The sequence below is a fragment of the Lissotriton helveticus genome, chromosome 12 (genome assembly GCF_964261635.1).
Source record: "Lissotriton helveticus chromosome 12, aLisHel1.1, whole genome shotgun sequence".
NCBI classification, from domain to species: domain Eukaryota; kingdom Metazoa; phylum Chordata; class Amphibia; order Caudata; family Salamandridae; genus Lissotriton; species Lissotriton helveticus.
Window position 1 is genome coordinate 89,705,283 of NC_136073.1, and position 13,302 is coordinate 89,718,584.

General features: G+C 43.4%; 1 protein-coding gene across 1 annotated transcript in view; it reads right to left on the reverse strand.

Moving 5' to 3' along the window:
- Positions 1-471: 471 nt before the first annotated feature.
- The window catches only part of LOC144797906 (extracellular calcium-sensing receptor-like), a 77,249-nt gene continuing 64,418 nt past the window's right edge, over positions 472-13,302 (reverse strand). Inside the window, exons 3-4 of the mRNA XM_078668707.1 lie at positions 1,478-1,601; positions 472-1,400 (exon numbers count right to left, since the gene is read on the reverse strand). Of these exons, the coding sequence (XP_078524833.1) occupies positions 472-1,400; positions 1,478-1,601 (1,053 nt within the window). The remainder of the gene's footprint in view (positions 1,401-1,477; positions 1,602-13,302) is intronic.

The window sequence follows — 13,302 nt, forward strand, 5'->3', positions numbered from 1 at the left end:
AAGTACATCCATGCCAGCCTTTCCATGGCAGATTCATCACAATAATAATGAACCCCTCTATGTACACATATGTTTATGAGCATACATATGACAGTGTAACTTTCTCTAACACCAAGTAAGGAGTCCAACTAAATGAAAGCAATTAGGTACACCAAGCAAACGTTATAACTTATGGTATAGGCCATTAACAATATAAAGAAAAGAAAATACATGTTAAGGAGTAAAATCACATGTTTAATAAATTGGATTTCTGTAGTCACGGCGGACATTAATGGCATTTTTATTCAACTGAGCTCTAGAAATGTTAATTTCCTTTAAACTTTATTCTACAATAAACTTAATCAGAGTTGACTTTGTATTACATTGGATATCCCAAGCTTAGAAAGTAATTAGTGTCAGAAATTCATGGAATTGTAAAACTAAGAACTTCAAGCAGAAGGACTTTCCACTCTGAAAGGAACAATTTAACGTCTAAGTATCTTTAATTTTTATCCTGTGGCTCGCTTCTCTGCCCATGAGGCTTTCCTTTTTGTTCATCTCCGGCTTCAGCAAAATAATGTAGCATTTTGGGAAAAATATGCAAAAGACAAGGGAAAAACTGGAAGACAAAATTGCAAAACTTTCCAAAGCCACCATGTACTTGCCCTTAGTGCTGAGATAAGCTGGAATAAAAGAGAGCCACACACTGAGGAAAGCAAGCATGCTGAAGGTGATGAATTTAGCCTCATTAAAACTGTCAGGCAGTTTTCTTGCCATAAAAGCTACTATGAAACTAATGGATGCCAGAAGTCCAAGATACCCCAACATACACCAGAAGGCAAAAGGAGAACCCTCATTGCACTGAAGTATGATGAGTCCTGGTTGAGATTGAATGTTGAATTCTGATGCAGGAGGAGAGATAATTAACCATGAGGCACACAAGAAAACCTGAATGAACGTAGAGCCACCAATGACCGAGTAGGACAGTTGTGGACCAACCCATCTTCTTAGGTCACTGTTTGGTTTAGTTGCATTAAAGGCAACAACTACTGTGATGGTTTTGGCTAGGATGCAGGAAATACAAAGAGCAAAAGAAATTCCAAAGGCGACCTGACGAATTAGGCATTTGATTTCTGTGGGATAACCAATGAAAGCCACTGAGCACAGGAAGCACAGAGTGAGGGAGAAAAGTAAGAGGTAGCTAAGACTGCGGTTGTTGGCTTTGACAATGGGGGTGTTTCTGTAATAGATGAAGAGTAGCAGGATAGCAATCGGGACTGCTGCGAGAATAAAGCTGACTACTGTCAGGCTGGAGCCCAATGACTCTTCAAAAGAGAGAAACTCAGTAGGCTTCAAGATGCATTGGTTTTGCTCAGCATTTGGCCACTGATTCCAGGGACATTTGAAACAATCCACAGAGTCTGAAAGCAAGAAGAGGTTTTTAGTGATCTCTGAATTTTTTTTTATGTAGGAGTCATAAGCACTTTTATGTACGTACCTGATTGGTTGGTTATCTCTCCCGGAGAACATTGAATGCATGAGAAACAGCAAGCAGGCTGTCCTTCTTTAGCAGCCTTTCGAAATCCAGAGGGGCAGCTTGGAGTGCAAATCGATACTGGGTTCTTGAAAGAAAAAACAAATGCACCCAAAGAGAGCATGAAGTTGTTTAATTAGTGTTTAGGTTTAGAGTACACATTGCCTTTTCCAGTCCTCTTTAAATTTTGCTTGCCATTGCCGCAGTTTCTTGAATAATTGTTGCACAATGGTGACTTTATATTCTTTTACTACATATTCTATCACTCCAATTTGTGCTCAATAGTTTTATGTGTGTCTGCTTAGAGTATTACCTGCAGAGAATACAATTAATGTTGTGCCTGTGAGTCTATGTTCGAACAAAACCTATGCGAATATAGTTCTCTGATAACATTTAATGTTTAGTTATTGTGGTACACTAGCAACTATACAGTACAATCCAGCCAGTAAACATGGTACGATATGTGTGCAACACCCCTCCCCTATTTTCCCTCCCCAAGCCTGCATAAACCAACTTGAAACTAATGATTTTGTCCAAAAACAAAACATGCTCCTCCTCCACTTTACCATTCATGTCATAACCCCCCACAGAATCTCTCAATATATACACCCCCTTGTTCTGCGTTTCTGCTACCATCCCTTTTGCCCTTCCATTCTCATTGTTGTGAAAAGTTAACCCACAATTCTCCAAGCATCTGCAAATTGTCATTGGGTCTGTATATTATCTTCTCAAACTTTGCTGTGTCATACATATTCTCCAACCGTTGCCCTTGGGATGGTACCTATGTAGTTTTGCACAGTCTCAAAATCCCCACCTTCGCTGTTGCAAATGCAGTTGAGAGACACACTTTATATGGTATAAAAGGGTAGGCAATGCTGAGAAATCAAGCAATAGGACTAAGCGTACCAGAAACCACATGTCTCCCCCCTTTTCCTCACATCTCCAGCACAGGGAATGCACACTCAAATGGGCCTTCTGGGGTCAGGCCGGTGTCCAGTACCACCAAGCCCCAACCATTCTCAGTCATCAGCATCTCCCAATCCTCATCATCAAATCTAATATCAAGTCTGTGTTCCTACCATTACAATTGTCACAGTGCTGATCCTTATGAATACACCATGTCAATTAGGAGAGTATAAAGTCCTGGTACAATGCCTCCAAAGTTCTTTGATGTGTGCAGATATTTCCATATCTGGGAAGTCATGGGAAGATAAGGGGACCTACGGAGGGTTGCCTCCAGGTCACTGTTTAATTGTGTATATCTACATAGCTGTATTTATTTTTTGCAGATTATATAGCGTGAACCCGACCTGAAGGTATCGGAGTCCTTTACATGAGCACCAGTTCTGATACACAAGGACACATTATTATATATTTTTTGGGTAGGCACAGAGGGATAAAGTAATTTGCCCAGAATCACAGGATGCTGAACCGATGCAAAGGCTTGAACCTGGTTCCACAGCCCCAAAATCGGCAGTTCTGGCCATGAGTCCACATCCTCTCTCCTGTATAAGTTTGCATGCAAGATCTGTGCTTGTCAAAAGGTAAAATCCCATCTACGCTAACTATGTCCACCAAACATCTGATATTACAATTTTGCCACATTTGCCAATCATCTCTGCTCGCCCCATGCTGATATGCCACAATTTGATTGAGGTGTATCAGGTCAGTCATATATTGTTATGGGTGACTCACCAAAATCTTAGCTAAACTCATGGTGTCCACATTTATTAGGAATATGGTGCACTGAAATGGGTCCCTGTCCGGCTTTGGAATGAGAACAATCCTGGACTTTGCAGAGTCATCAAGTAATCCAACAGAGCTCTTTGATTCCTGGAAAACCCTCACAATATGGGAGTAAGCAAGGGTTTACCCATCTTAATTTTTTTGGCTAGGTTCCCATTTTATCCCTAGGCCTTACTCCTGCTTAAATCATCATTAGCCTGCAGCTTCCTCCTCTGTGATATTCACATATAATTGAGTTGTCCACATACTAGGGAGGGGTATAATGTCCAAGAAAAGTTTTTCCACCTCTTGCTCCACATTGGGATCCTATCTGTACAATTGGGAATAGAAGTATTTTAATTCCCTAAGCATATCATTGGGATGAGTGAGAAGAGGTACATGCCTGTTGTGGACAGCAGGTGGATTCCACTCCTTTCAACTGTAGGGCCAGATGATACTCTGCCTTTTTCCCCCTAGTCTAATGTTGTTGTCTCAAAAGAAAGCTTGCTTTTTCTGCCTGGGCGGCATACATACCATATAACTCAACGAGTACTCTAAGCGAGTCAGGAGTTGGGTCTCCTGCATTTTGTTTTGTGAGGGTGTTTGCCTCTGTTGGAATGCGGGTTATTAGTAGGGGTAAGTATGTATCTACCACAAGTAATAAGGCCAAAATCACAATATAAGACCTAGTTAAGGTCTCAATAAGTATTCCCTTGTTCAGCCATTGGTAGCTTACTGCGAGCAGGCAGTCTTAACTTAGGAGACAGGCGTGTAAAGCATTTCAAAAGCATCAAAACCGTAAATAAGTAAGACTCAACACACAATAAAAACCCAACAGCAATTTATATAAAATATAAAATATTTGTATGACTAAAATGACACTAAAATGAACAAAATCCATATACATATGAATTTATAAAGAATAAAAATAAACCTAGTGCTTACAAGTTAATAGCTCTCAAAGGGTTAAAGAAGGCTGTGTTGGACCGGAAAAAAGTTAAGCGTCCAGCCCGCCCTCGATGTTACAATTTTACACTTACCTCCAGAAGTGTTTCTTGATGCAGGAACGTGATCCACAGCGCCATCTAAGGGTTCAGAAGCTCTAGTTTGCCTCTAGGGGCCTGGAACTAAACTCCCACAATGCACCTGGTCAATCCAAGTGGAATCCAGGTGAAGCTTGTCAGCTGTAAGTGTCCGCTGGAGCTGTCCTCAGCGATGGTGTTGCAGGCAGCCCTTCCACCACTATTCTACATGTTGCTGATCTGGGATTCCACTTCTTATCTTTTGAGACAGGCATATCCTTTTGTTGTAGCCTTGTGAGGGCAGAAGGTGTAGTCCTTATGAGTGCAGTCCTCTTTTGTGAAGTCCTTGGGTCCAGCAGGACAGTCCTTTTTCCCCAGTTGTTTCTATTAGATATTTAAGGGTCCACAATACCAATCCAAGGTTCCAGAATCCCTGAGCTGCTCTTAGGGGAGTTGGGACTACAAGATCCACAATGCACCAAGCCAAATCCTTTAAAGTCCACTGAATGCTGTTCAGCTGGGTTTTTCTTGGTGGAAATGATACAGGTGCAACTGTTTTTACATGTTTCTTTCAAGGAGTTCACTTCTTCACATTTCAGAGCAAGGCAAAATGTCATTTTGGGCTAAAAACCAAAGTGTGCAGCAAGTGCAGGCATTACGAGTGGAGTCCTCTCTTGCGTAGTCCAAGGGTCCAGCAGGTCAGTCCTACTTCTTCTTGTAGTTTCAAGGTAGGGATCTGTGTTGATGGACAGCTCTTCTATCTTTATTCAGTATTTTTGGGTGACAAGGAGTGGGGCATCCTGACCAAAGAGGTGCTGGGTGGCACCCTCAGGTAGGACAACTTCCTCCAAAGTGTGGCAGATTCGTGTCCCAGAAAGTACTATTCGTTTAAAATCCAAAATAGAGAAACTCTCATGTAGGTTAAGATCTGGCTAAGCGAACATACTAAAGTGGCTAAGTTTCCCTAACACACCTCTTCAAATCCCTATGCTAATTAAATTACTGGGGCTCCTGTCTGGCTGGGGCTGCAGGCTGTGAAGGTGAGGCTATGTCCTATCCTAATTGCATTTCGATCTTGAAGACCAGTTTGGCCACACCACCTCATCCTTCCTTTTGCTCTACAGCTTCAGAGCTTCTCACAACAGATGTCCTTTGCCTTTATGCAGGCCAATTCACACCTCATGGGAGAACTTTGCCTTGGCCTGTTAAAGGCTGGCCATTCAAGAAAGAAAGGTTGCTGGAATCCTGGATTTTGGTTAATCAGAACAGAAACGTCTATAACTTATTTTATGTGATAGTTATAGGATCTAACCGTGACATGTTGTTGGATTTATTCCATCTATAATTTTAATAATTTGAGGTATATTTTCAGCTCGCTCCTATCAATAGTTATACGTTATTGAAGTATTGATTTCCATGTTAGCCTATGGAGCCAATGTGCTACAATGGGGAAAAATTAAAGTGGCAGTTTTTCCCTCACCAGGGCATAAAAAACATATTTTTAAAATTTCCCTGCTTTTGGTTACAAGGACTCACCCCCCGGGGCGCTTATATGAGACTTTAGGGGTGACATATATACAAATAGGGTAGTTAAAGACTTTGGAAGTACATTTAATTCTAAAGTTGCATTTTTATATGATTGACTGGTAAAAGCAGCCTGAAAAGTAGAGCTGCCTTGAAAATGACAGCAGGCAACACAACAGTGCACATTTAATTGCATTAAATCTATTGTGCCTTTAAACCTACATTCCATACCATTTACTAGACACTTACAGGTAGGTAGTCAGTAGCAATTGAAATTGCACCTAATTACCAAGGACTTTTTTATCGACACACAAGACATGGGTCTGGTTAGCAGCGGCCAGAGCACAATTAGAGTCAGACAACCAGCATCTAGAGATCAAAATGGGAGCAAAAAGTGGGAAGCCCCATAGCATGAAGGGAAGCCGCTCCACCCCCTCGGACCATAATGAGGATTGCTCTTCCCCTCAGACACGGAGTGGGTGGGTTAGCGTTCTAGACTCAAGTGGCTCACCTACTTATGGCGGCAGCTGCATGTTCGCGCAGCAGACATGTGCAGCGGGTATGCCACTGGCGTGACGAAGGCAAGCCCATCTGCGCCCATCCATGCCTGGCCTGGACCAGGGACCAGAAACTCTTCCCAATTCTACCCAGATCCTACAAGGATTATTAAGGTAACAAAAAAGAAACTAGAATCATTCATGCCAACTATGTTCTCACTCTGCCACCACTCCCTTGATGGCAACAACCATCTGGGTTGTTAAATATGTAGCGTTTTACTAAATGTCCCTGCCGAGTGGTAGTCGCAAAGAGTTGGTGAACCAAACCCCCAAGCACTGGACGATGGGCCTCATCAACTGTAGATCCCTCCCAGGGCACACAATTGAGATAGGGATGCTCATAGAAGAGGAAGACCTTGACGCATTGTTTCTCACCAAAACATGGATTAAAGAAAGCTCCACAACAGACATCATAGTTACCCTTCCCCAAGGCTTGACAGGGCGAGAAAAGCGGGAGGTGGCATGGCCATTTTTTTAAATTTACATCTGAGTTGTTCTAATAGCCCTTTCAATTTAACCAACTATGAGGTTATCCAATTCAGACTGACCCTCTCCCCTACATCCTAATTTTCAGGCAGCCTCCTCCACATGCCTCCAGGGACCTGCACATATTTTTTAGAGTTCATACCTGATCTCCTGGGCAGCATCATCATAAGAAATAGTGGTTTCACCACATTAGGCACTTTTAACATTCATGTGGATGATACAAACAACCAATCATCCAAACGACTCATGGCCGACCTTGAGGCCATGCAACTCATACAACAGGTGGGATCTGTGATGCATGAAAAGGGGCATATTCTGGTCCCCATCTTTTCTAATGATCCTAGAATTCAGGTCCTTACTCCTTACCAGACTCTCCGGTCAGACCACTTCTATATGCAGAGTTCTGCAACATAAATAGCAAAGGCTTTCCCCTGAGTTCTGGACTAGATATCTGGAGGCAATTATCCCTCCAAACACAGTAGACTTAGATGAGGCACACAGGCTTTGGTCAGTCTTGATTACCAGTTCCGTGGATAAATGTTTTAAGAAGCCCAGACCGACAGAGCAGTAGAACAGTAATAGAGCAGGCTGATTTAGCCCCCAGCTAGCAGACCAAAGGGAACACTGTAAAAAATTATAGAGGAGCTGGAGGAACACCTATGCCCCAAACCTCAAATCCCCATATGAGCGGCCATTCAACAATATCATAAGGATATTAGGAAAGCTCAGGCAGCTTTCTTTGAGGAAACAATCGAGAGGTCGTCCAACTCTCAAAAAGAACTGTTTAAAATAGTCAAATCCCTCACTACAATCAAATCTGGCGCACATTACTCTCAATCCTCAAAGGAGAGATGTAACAAACTAGCCACCTTTTTTAAGAATAAAGCTGAAAACATCTACAACTCACTTCATTCAGTCAATGGCGAGATCCCTGAAGAGACAAAGGACTCTACATACAAGCCAGAGTACTCCATATGCCCAGACCTGCCCAAGAACTTAGGAATGTGGCTAGACCAAAACCTATCCATGGATACTCAGGCCAAATAACTTTCCGGCATCTGTTTCGGCATCCTTCGGATGATCAGAAAAATCCTGAACCTAATCCCCCAAAAATCTAGAAAAACCATGGTACAAGCCATGGTAATCTCGTTTCTGGATTACTGCAACTTGTTGTGCCTGGTTTCCCCTAAATATGTCACAGGCAGGTAGCAGGTGGTGCAAAATGCAGCAGCCTGACTGCTTCTCAAACTTCCTAGACATGAATCAGTTAGATCATCTTTAAAGAAGCTCCACTATCTACCCATCCAATCCAGGGTTAACTTAAAGGCCCTTTGCCTTGCCCACAAGGCCATGCACAGGTGAGGCCTAACCATGCTACAATCCTTGGTCTCCCACTATGCTCCCAACAGATACCTTAGGTCAGGAGTCAGCTTCCCGATGAATACACCTAAAATAAGGAGATAAAGATGGGGTGGAAGATCCTTTTCACACCTAACCTCAACACTTTGGAATAGTATGGATCTAGAACTAAGACTAACCAAGAATGAACAGTGCTTCAGAAATAATTTCATAACCTGGCTGTTCCCCAGAGACCTTACATTTTGTCTGCTCCGCTCAGCAGCGCTGGGAAGCTTTGGTGTAGCCATGCGCTTTATAAATCTCATAAATAAATAAATACTGCATAAATTCATTGTTTCTCACAACTTCCCTTTCTAGGTATCGTCTCATCTGGTCCCCGCGCTATCTATTTTTTTGGGGGGGGTTTATATAGCGCAAACTAGACCCAAAAATATCAGAGCACTTTACATGACTACCAGTCTCTTTACAGATGGACATCATTATTGTTTATTAGGCACGGTGAGATTAGGTGATTTGCTCAGAATAACAGGATGTTGAACGTCCCTGCAGGGGCTCGAACCCAGTTCCCCAGCTTTGAGGTCGACCACCCTAGCTGTTAGGCCACATCCTCTTTCTTGTTGCAGCTGATTCTCTTTAGTTCCTCCCTAATGTTAACTTTCCCTGTCCCTCATAAATTTGAGAGGGAAGTCACTGACCCTACATTTCTAGACAGGAACTGTTGAACCACCAAAAACTAGTTTTGCTTATCTATTTCTTCTTTATATCTGGCTATATTTAGACGCCACACCCCAGGAGGAGGGGATGCAATATTGAAGTTAAGCCATCATGGTCAGTAACCAGCACTGAAATAATCCATGCTTTTTCTACATGCTGTAAGGTAGGAACTGAAACAAAGAATTAGTCTAAGTGGGTCCTCGTTTCATGGACACAGAAAGCAAAGGTTTAATCTCAAGCCAAGGGAAGCAACAATCTCCAGGGGCCTCCCATTGTGAAATCAGAGATCAAATCTTGTTATCCAGCCCTATCTCTATTGTATTTGATGTTAGGCTGCCCAAAACTGTCTAGCACATTGTTAAGTACTGTGTTCCATTCCCCCCCCAATTATTACCTGCATCCTTCTGAATGACACAAACAGCCTAGTCAACCTAGATAATACATTGGCTTTATCTCCAACTGGTGTGTATACGGACCCCACAATCAAGTGTGAATACTGTATTTGGAGCTTAACAAAATTGTACTCCTCTCCCCATCAATCTATTCGGTATGCAGTCTATATGGCTGATGCTTATGAAGTGGTATCACTACCTCTTAGGTCCTATGGCTCAAAGATGTCGATTGTTGGAATGGGAAGAGCCCTGGGCATGCATAGACAACCCTCCCCACCCAATATTGCTTCAATTTGTCACATTGCTGGGCCTTCAAATCAGTTTCCTGAATCAGTGTGATGTCTGGCTTAGTCCGACCCAAGTTGAATACCCTGTACTTTTTGTGAAGTGTTTGAGGCCATTTACATTCAAATACAGAAACATGATGGGTTATGTGTAGGGGTGGGCAGAATATTCTGTTCTGCCCATAGAGTTTCCGGAATTTTGGTGACCTTGCGTTGCTCTTGTAACGCAGAGATCCTCCCAAATTCCTCCAATTGTGGCATGGCGGAATTTTTTCTTGCACATTACTCCAGAAAGTTGTTGAGCACATGTGAAATTTGGCATCTGGTAGCACAATTTCCGGTTGCTAGGAGGATATCGGGCGAGATTTTCCGAATGCTGCTGGTCACAGGCAGTCATAACTGTTTGGGTCAGAAGGAGGCCCCTTGAGTAGAAAATCTAGTCATATTCCAAGCAAAATCATCTCACGTACCTGCACTCTCTGGCACACCAGACACAACACAGAATTTGCTACTCGTAGTAAATAACAGTGCTGGCAGCACAACATGCCTATTCCTGCTCAAATCGCAGAGTTCAGTGGAATCTCACTTATTTTTTATTCACCTCCTCAGAATTTCAGAGTCAATCTCTATGAGTTCTTCCTACCCCTAGTTTTATGTTCCCTGGCATCCTTGTAATATTCCAGGTAGTCCTGCAAACTGCTAATAACCTATATGGATGATCTGTATGCATGGCCAAAACTAGCATCCTCTGCCCAGATAAGGCATCTATCAGGATCTCAGAGAGGTGTCTCCAATCACTTCAGCGAATATCCCAGGGTACAGACCAGTCTCAGTGATCTAAAATATAATATCCCTCGATCCAGGGCAAGAAGGAAGCAGAAAAAGCATTGGTCCCCAAATAACCAAACTGCTACTTAATGTCCCTTAGCACTAGGGACCCCAGTGGTTGCCAGACCATCAGTATCCTAGCCCTCGACCTGTGAAAAAACTCATGAGAAACTAAGAACTGTGGTCACCTGCAGTCAATGGGGAACAGTATAATTCCACCTCCTGGGTAAGGTTTCCCTTTGAGTCCTCAACAAGGCCCCTGTTCCTCACACTCCCCAGTAGCATTAGTGAGCAACATTCTGGGGGACCTCGCATCTTTATCTTCATCAAAGCTTCCTTCCATTCTTTTCCCCCAGTCCCTCTTCCCTCAGACGCAATACCCACCTCAGAAGTACCCATCTTGTCTAAACTGTCTCTTAATGACATTTTGTGTGTTAATGCCATGAGTCTGAATTAGTGTTCCATCTCTTCTGTAATTCATCATGCACCCCTCCCATATTATTTTGCCCCTCAATACCCTACCTCCCAGAGCCTCATCTGTGGGGTGGGGTGCATCTGTTCCACTACAAAAACTACAAGACAAGTCCTTCCACCCCACAAGGATGCTGGGATGGGGCGCCGCCTCCTTCAACCCCCATACCTGTGGCCACTATTCCCATCGCAGTCTTTTATGTAATAAACCAAGGCATGTGAAACAGATAAACAACATTTAAGTCATCCATTAATACTGGCCTAATGCCCTAGTTATGGCTAACACCAGGGCTTTGGTAGGGATTCAGACCTATCTCTTCCAGTCCTTGGAGCATATTTACAAGACCCTAGCACCACCGGAGCATCACTTTTTTTGATGCTCTGGTGGCGCTGTGTGCTGGCCCATATTTACAAATCACACAAAGCCACTTTTTGTTGTTTTACACTGCCTTGTAAATATGGCCCTCATTCACACAGTATTCTGCATTAAAGGGGTATGTCATGGTATTGGTAAATCTGAAGCTGCACCAAAAAATAACGCCTTTCAAGGGGAGGCATTAACATAGCGCAACAAGGAGCAATACTTTAATTATTTCTCCTCATTCTTTGCTCTTTTTTGGTATACAAGGAGCAAAATGCCATTGAAGATTATTTTTGTGCAGGAAGGTATCTCTTCCTGCACAAATGCAATCATCACTGCAATGCAGGCTCCCTTTCACCATGGTGTAAGGGTTCCTGCATTGGTGCACAGCTGCTGTTTTAGCACCTGTGCAGGGGAGAGCACAGGTGTGGACTGCATTCCTGGAAATGCAGCGCATCCCTATATTTTTTTAATGCTGCAGCTCAGCGCAGCAAAGTGCTTGTGACACCATGCTGCAGAATGTCATTGGAATTATGCCTCCTAGAGTCTCTTTGCGATATGTTTGATTCTTTCCCCACTTCCATGTCACCTCCTCCAGATGTCTTTGTTCCTCCAAGATGTTGCTATTCCTAGCCCCTCCTTCCTCTTGAATCTGGCAAGCGTGGCTAAGTTGACGACATAGCCAATCCTGCAGCCTCTTTGCTGTACAGAGTGTCCAGCAGGAATTTCAACTCCTCCCCATCAACATATTCCTTTGACTTCCCCACCCAAAGTGATCAACAGCTTTTCTGGTTCAAACAGACTGGATTTCACCTAATTTATCTGTTGACGTTCCTGCATTTGATTTATTTCAAAGGGAAAGTACGGTGTGATGAGACAGATATGGTCATTGCATTTTGTCCATATCCATAATCTGACAGGTTTGGTGATGTCTAAGGCAATAGGCGAGGACTTGCCGGGGATGATCAGGAGAGGGGGATGTCAGGACCTTACCCTGTGAGCTCACTGAAATTCCAAGGGTGGGTTAAAAGTCATCAAGAATAGAGTCAGTAGCAGTTGTACGAGAATTCGCAGAGATACAGTTGTTATTCCAGCAGCTCTGGGCTTCCAAGTCAATGATTGACCAGATGTCGGGGCCAAACTCTGGGTTAGTGCTCCACCTGGACTCCACATCTGCGAGTCTCTGTTCAATAATGAATAACCTAATCTGGAAGCTGGCGATGTCAACCCTTAAAGATTGTACTTCCACTGAGGTGGTTGACACAGTGGCATTCATTGTGCTAATTGACACTTTGATCTCCACCAGTTCCTTCACTAGCATAGTTAGAGGGGCATCTGACACTACTGATGCCCCTGACACCAATGCCATGATCCCTGTAGAAACAGCCTGCATGGTGCTCTTAGCTTTCCCAACCACTGCCTCAGAAACTGTTAGCTCCACTGGTGGTACTGGGTCATCGATCATCAGACTTCTTTCAAATGATCAACTCTCCTTAGATGCCAGTCCAGCCCTTTGCAGAATAATAATCACTTAGGGGTAACTAATTGTTCCTAAAGAAAAGACAAGAAGAGCTGGCTATTTTCATTGCTGGGGTAGACTGTGAGTGAGACTCCCTCACAGGGTAGGTTGGAGACGGAATAGTGTGGAGGTGCGGGAATTCCTCCTTTTGGAAAAAGTGCCCTCACACATCCATGTGGGTTTCATGCTTCATCATCGGGCGTTGCTCTTCGTGTGGGTGGCGCTGCAGTCCCCAACGGGCCCACAAGAGGGCTCTTTGTCAGAGTTCCTTTAGGAGTAACTCTGCAGTGGTGAGTGCGGGTGTGTGGGGGGAAAAAGAAAGGTGAGTGAATTAAAAATGAGCACACTGGTACTCTAATAAAACCTTTATTCTGGAGTCCATGTGGTAAGATTAAAACTGATGACAAAGAAGACCTCTAGAAAAATTAGATCAGAGTGGTGAGTATTTTCCTTCTGTTCTGTTGTTAGCAAGTGACAGTAATAGTGGTGAATGAGTATGTTAGGTCAGACCCACCTCTCAGCTTCCAGTCCTGTCCATAGGATGTGT